General features: G+C 35.7%; 1 protein-coding gene across 1 annotated transcript in view; it reads right to left on the reverse strand.

The window, feature by feature from the left end:
- Positions 1-435: 435 nt before the first annotated feature.
- RHAG (Rh-associated glycoprotein) overlaps positions 436-7,212 on the reverse strand; it is a 30,865-nt gene continuing 24,088 nt past the window's right edge. The window contains 4 exon segments of the mRNA XM_011998388.1: positions 436-1,100; positions 2,091-2,164; positions 2,393-2,463; positions 6,352-6,522. Of these exon segments, the coding sequence (XP_011853778.1) occupies positions 1,026-1,100; positions 2,091-2,164; positions 2,393-2,463; positions 6,352-6,522 (391 nt within the window). The 3' untranslated portion in view covers positions 436-1,025.

The raw sequence follows: 7,212 nt of genomic DNA on the forward strand, positions 1-7,212 counted from the left end.
TTCAAGGAATAAAATATTAAATAATCCACTCTTAGTTATAATTTTTAAGTTCATTCAGAAGCTGGCGTTCTGTTAATTATGGGAGGACTGATTGCCTTGTTGGTACCTAGATATATCTTGGGAAAATTTCAGGACTCCAAGGCTAGAAGAAAAATCTTAAAAGCTTCCAGATAGGAAAAATAAGTTACTTGATTTTTCTTAAAAATGATCTTTTGACTATGTCAGTTATCTTTTCTAAAACTTAACTTTTTACAACATTCTATAATGAGTCATTAACTTGAGTTTTTAAAAATAGCAAATACATGATAAATAATATATTTAAATTGAGTGTGGACTAAATATGAAGTGTGTGTGTGTGTGTGTGTGGTGTGCGCACATGTGCTTGTTACTGACATGAATTCCAACTACCAAAGAAAGGAGAGTCAAAAACTAATGTTTTATTTTATAACAATATTTAATTATTGGACATTTTATACAAAATAGACTTTGATCAGATAGCATTTGAGCTCATTGCAAATAGTAAACATGCAAAAGGAATTCAGAATAATATTCAGGCAAGGATACAACATTACTAACTAGACCATTTTTAAAATAAAAAGCACTACCTAAAATCATCATATTACTACTTTACACACATGCATTTCTTTAATTTGTTTTTTACATAGATTTCTCACATCTATTCTTGCTTCACGGGTTTCAGTTTTATAATTTTGGGAATGGAAGACATAGTGTCTACATTAAGAAACTGACATGTTTACTCTGTATTTACTCACTGCCAAAAGCATTTTGGGAGTCCTGGAGAAGATCTATTCGATTATCTGTTTTATGAGTCACATCCCCTCAATTAGTCATTGAAGAGCAAGAGACAGCATCAGACATAAGGACATCTTTACACTGGCCATTTGAGACTTAAGATCTATTCACTCTGGTCCATACTCTCTTTGGTTACTGCCTTTTTTTTTTTTTTTTTTTTTTGGACTTGATTCTTGATAATGGGAAAGGAAGCTGGAGAGCAGGAATGGTGTTTAGACTTCAGGTTCCAGCTGGCTGTGGTCACCATGTCCATGGAAGCGATAGTCAGGTTCTCTCAATATAGGCACCTTTAAAAAAACAAGTTTGGGGGCACTTAATAGTTTATTTCACTGTGCTTGTCAGAAGTTAGTATTGAAATAAAAATATTTTTGGTAATTATTATTCAAGCTTGGAAAGAACTGGGAATAAAAATTGTTTGAGTTGAAGAAAAATAAAAGAATAAAATATTTATCTCACCCACCCTGACTACATTCCTGCTTTTGCAAACTAATTCTCCCTGAAATTTTGCTGAGAACACCCAAACATCTATCCTTCTCAAGCTTTGCAGGAAATAATTTGGGGAAAAGTATCAATAGAGTAAAGAGAAACTGGAGGACAGAAAGAGGCTGATGTTTTGTTACTCATTTTGATGTGTACTCACTTTTGATGTGTACTCACTCAAATTCTTCAACCTTATGTATTTCACTTGCTTTTGACTACTTTTACCTATGGCATAGTTTATAATTATGTTAAATTTCTTTTTTTTTTTAACCAAATAAACCTGTGGACCATATATGGTATAAAATCTCACACTATTTCTGATAATTCATATTATTTTTATGAATAGCTTTTTTATGGCTCTCAGAGGAGTGAAACAACATTTGCTAACTAAATTCTTTCTTTTCTTTATCTAACCTCTGCTTTAGAAAATACCATAACTTCTGATTTTATCTGGCTGGGCACATCATCTCAATTTCTCTTTCTATATAGGTAGTTCATTCAGTTCCTTTTTATTTATTGATTTTTCTTTTACACTTGACATCCCATGGAAAGAAAATTTTAAAATTTATTATTTATTATTTTTGTGGAGAGTTGCCCAGGCTGGTCCTGAACTCCTGGCATCAAACAATCCTCCAGCTTCGGCCACCCAAAGCACTGAGATTACATGTGTGAGCTACCATGCCAGGCTAATTCAATTTCATCACACATATGCCACACAGATATCTAGGCTTGAAGTGAGTAAAGCTTTCACTAATGAAGCCATCATTCACATTCTTGTTTAGAATACTGTACAGTACCTCCCAATAAACAGAATCATCATAGCAGTCCTGGTCAGATGGCTGTCCCCAAAAAGGCAACTTTAGAATTAAACCTGTGATGGTAGAGGGAAAATGAGTCATGTCGTGATGCTGAAGAGGAAAATCTACTTGCATAGTAGTTAATATCCTGTTATAAAATCATCCCCTTTAGCTGGCATAATTACTTTACTGCCAGAAGATTAGAACATTTTTGAATTTAGCAATTGAATTGCTCACTAATTATCTATTGTAAATAATCTGAGAGCATAAGATACAGGGAAGTGTTCACTTTTTATGCTGACCTGTAATCAGACCTCCAACAACTGCTGTTCCGATAGAGGAACACAGTGCAGCTGCCTGCATAGCCACAGACCTAAGGAAGCAAACAAAAAAGAATCAGTGTCTTTCCTGGACCTCAACCAAAGAAAGTCTCACCCACTGAAGGTGTGGATGACTGCCATCTTCAGGCCAGAGTGTAACATTACACACCAGCAAATTAAGCATTTATTACAATTTTTCTTTCATATTCTTATTTTCTTTGAAACTCTTGAGCAGTGTTAGAAAATTCTGAGATACACCTAAAAGAAGAGAATCATCTTTTAATGTAAACTTTGGAAATAAGACTTTCCCTTAGAAAGGGTTTAGCACTCTCAAAAAATTGATCCCTGATCTGATTTATTTAATAAATATTGAGTATCCACTCTCTGTCAGTTTCTTTCCTAGGCATTGAGGATAGAGTAATAAATAAAAACAACATGAGCTACTATCTATCCTCACTCCATTTTAATGAAATAGTTATGACAAAATCAGAAAAATCTATCAATAAGTTCAGAAAACCTAATTTCCACATATATTGTAGAGATAGCTCATTGAAGATATTTAAGTATATCTCTATATGTCATATAAGAAGTTCATTGCTTTAAACTGAAATTAGTGAAGGATTGTTTGTAATTTTGATAATGAAAGAATGTGATAAAAGGCCATTGAAGTGCATAAAGGTGTTGTATGAATGACAAATGACCTAGGAATGTGGAAATCTTCTTAGCAAAGTGGCTTACTCATAGCAGGCAGTTAATAAAGAGTTGTTTAAAGATTGAATGAGTGACTCCAATGAATAAAACAATAGGAAAACGAGAGTTTTGTTAGTCTTCCAGTCTCATCCAAGGGAGAGGATGCACTAAACTCAGATTCCTTTTTTTTTTCTCCTTATTTGAAAGGTTTAAATATTTTAATATATATAAAAAACTGCACAAGTAACATATAATTGTGAAAACATTAGAAACTGCAGATAACAAAAAGAAGCAGAAAAGTTTAATATTCCTCAGATTGTATCAGAATAAAAATGTAAAATAAAAACACGTATTTTTATAAAAATGCAGTCATGCTATATTACTTATTTTCCCATTAAATATGTTTTAGGGGTCTGTTTATGTGAGTCACTGTAGATCTGGACCACAGTTTGAATTGCTACAGGGTATTACACTGGGCAAAGTACTGGTTGCTTCCAGCCTTTCATATTTTTAAAAATGCTGTGAGAACATCTCTTCTGAACAAGCTTATGAACTTGTCTGATTATTTTCCTAATATAAAACCTATCTAGAAATGAGAATATTGTAAAAGGCTACATATACCTCTTTTTTTGAGACGGAGTCTCGCTGTGTTGCCAGACTGGAGTGAAGTGAGGTGATCTCAGCTCACTGCAATCTCCTCCCTCCACATTCAAGCAATTCTCCTGACTCAGCCTCCCAAGTAGCTGGGATTATAGGCACCCACCACCATGCCTGGATCCTTTTTGTATTTTTAGTAGAGACGGGGTTGCTCCATATTGGCCAGACTGGTCTCAAACACCTGAACTCAGATGATCCACCTGCCTCGGCCTCCCAGAGTGCTAGGATTACAGGTTTGAGCCACTGCGCCCAGCGTATATACTTCTTAAGAACTTTTCCAAATAGAAAATTGTACAATTTCGATTCCAATTGTTTACTTTAGCCACTATTCAGTATTATTATTATTCATTCATGCTTTATCACTTTGATAAGTGAAAAACTGGTAGCTTGTTTTAATTTGCATTTCTTTGATTACAAATGAAGTTGAGTATTTTATATATACTTATTTATTTGATTTTCTTCTTTTGTAAATTTCCTATTATTTTTACAGGAATTTGCCAAGATCTTTTACAAGGTCTTAAAAGATATTTTTGATAACAAGTGTTCTGTGATCAAATAAACTTGGAAAACAATGACTTATACAAAATTAACAGCATTACTAAAGTTATGCTGCCATAATTTGCAAAAATGTCCCTTAAGAATATTAACTTTCCCTTGTTCTATGCTTATCAAAAACCTGATTTGCATTTTAATATTCTGAAGAGACACATGTAAGTAGTCCTGGCCCTCAGGCGGTATTTTATTTGGTGTGAGATATGTAAATTTTACCCAAGTGAATGGACCTTCAAGGCTTGCCCCCCTTCCCCTCTGATATTCCTCTACCTCCTGACCCCACCAACGAATAAATTGAGAAGATGTTTCTAAATCTGCATTTTCAAGGACTAGACCCACAACTCTGAGACTTACCCAATGTCTGACCACCCAGCGAGGCCTGCCCTTTGAGAGCCAAATAGACTAGTTTTATTGCATCTGTGAAACTGGTCTAGGCATGATGCTCAAGAATTCTTAACCATAGGCACCTCCTAGTGTGTTTGCACAGTGTATGCACACTGCAGCACTGAGCAGTTGAGCTCATTCACACATGCTTTTATCATGCTTAATTTGCATTAAAATATTTTCGTGTTTGATTTCTGCAGTCTCTGGAACTGAAAAAGATATGCATATTCTGGAGTTGTCTGCTAAATTTGCAAAAAAGGTTAAAAAACATATAGAAGAAATGTGTCAACTGTACACATGAAGAAGGAAGCAAACTACGTAGTAGGAGATATGATTAAATGAGTTTTTCAAGTATGTACTATTATTGATCTCAACGGGGTTAAATTTTAATCTGCTAAAATTGAAGATAAGATTTTCCTTTTTAAATTAGTGGTCATTCAGACATTTCTAGACATACATTTCCCTCTTCATGCTTTCATTTGGATTTAAAAATTGAGTGTTCTACTATGCAGCCATAAAAAAAATGAGTTCATGTCCTTTGCAGGGACATGGATGAGGCTGGAAACCATCATTCTCAGCAAACTAACACAGGAACAGAAAACCAAACACCACATGTTCGCACTTATAAGTGGGAGTTGAACAATGAGAACACATGGACATAGGGAGGGGAACATCACACAACCGGACCTGTTGGGAGGTGGGGTACAAGGGGAGGGAGAGCATTAGGACAAATACCTAATGCACACAGTGCTTAAAACCTAGATGACTGGTTGATGGGTGCAGCAAACCACTATGGCACATGTATACCTATGTAATAAACCTGCAAGTTCTGCACATGTATCCCAGACCTTAAAGTATGCACAATTTTAAAAAATTGAGCATTCTGATTCCTCTTTATTTACTCTGAGGGATCTGGACTCTACCATCTTCCTAGCTTTTTCACATGGATGACATTCATACCAAGTCGTTCCAATATTGTGGCATCCCTTCCATTCTCCGGCGTTTGCTTGATAGTTGTTCTTCCTCTGGTCATTTAAGTAAACATGTATACCCAACTCAGGGAAGAATCTACGTCTGATAGAGCTAGAAGGGATTTTGGAGAATAAATATTCTAATCTTCTTATTTTACAGAGGAGAAGACTGAAAACCAGAAATGCTGAGTGATACCTCAGAGGTGACGTAACTAGTTAGTAGCAGAGTTGGGGCCATATACCAGTGTTGTTGATTCTGTAGAACTAACTGCTTTCTGTCTTATTCCAACTCATTCTTCTTTGTATGGATTGGATGGAACTGACTGTTCAGTTCATCATATGTGTCTCCTTCTCCATTTTGGAGGGATCAAGCAAAAGACTAAGCCTTCTATAATCTAACTGTGATTATCAAATTTCCCTATCTGCTAGGAGATAGTTGTTTCTGGTAAAGACATTTAAAATAAAATTATTAATTTTTTTAAATTGACAATTTCAGTTAAGATGCCTCTTCCAATGTAATTTTATTCTAATGATCTTCTCTCTCAGGTGCGTCTCTTTGGCTCCAGTAAAGACAATACAGACCATGGTCAGAACTGCTAAAATGAAAACTCTCCCATCACTAATTTCTCAAAGTGAGAGAAAACATCACAGGACCACAGGGGATGGAAAACCCATTCTTTTACTCACGTGTTGGAGGCGCCCAATGCTACTGCCGCAATGCCTGCAAGGCCTCCCACTACACCAGGTAAGCCGTGGAGGTTATGGACCCCACAAGTATCATGGATCCCCAGTTTAGTAGTAAAAAGTGGCTAAAATTGTAAAAGGAGGAAAGTTGATTATTTTGTTAAATGTATAGAACTGAAACAGAGCTATAGCTGAGCTCTATTCTTCCATGCAGAATTATTTTATAAGTATTTTTAAGTATATTTAAGGTATACAACATGATGTTATGAGGTACACATAGAGAGTAAAAAAAGGTCACTATAGTGAAGAATATTAACGTCTCCATCATCTTATATAGTTTCTTTTTTTTGTGGTAAAAGCAGCTAAAAATCTCATTTAGAATAAATCTTGTATACAAATATATAATACAACTTTACTACTATAATCCTCATGCTGTGCATTGAGAAGTGTTCATTCTGTATTTCTGCTACTTTGCATTCTCTGACCTACATCTCCCCATTTTCTTCTCCACCCAGAAGAAATTTTGTGTATAGTATAGATCTCCATCCACATCTGAAGTCCACTTAAGTTAAAGGATTTGAGTAGATATTTGTGGCAAAACTGCCCATTTCAGTCTTTAGTGGATGGGTTTGAAGGGAATCATTTCACATCCTACTCCTTCTCACCTACTGATGACATCCTATATCTCTCTCTCTTTCTTTTTTCTTTGAGATGGAGTCTCACTCCGTCGCCCAGGATGGAGGCTAATGGTGCCATCTCAGCTCACTGCAACCTCTGCCTCCCGAGTTCAAGCGATTCTCCTGCCTCAGCCTCCCCAGTAGCTGGGATTACAGGCGCCTGCCACAATGCCTGGCTAATTTTTGT

The sequence above is a fragment of the Mandrillus leucophaeus genome, unplaced genomic scaffold (genome assembly GCF_000951045.1).
Source record: "Mandrillus leucophaeus isolate KB7577 unplaced genomic scaffold, Mleu.le_1.0 Scaffold1157, whole genome shotgun sequence".
Lineage (NCBI taxonomy): Eukaryota > Metazoa > Chordata > Mammalia > Primates > Cercopithecidae > Mandrillus > Mandrillus leucophaeus.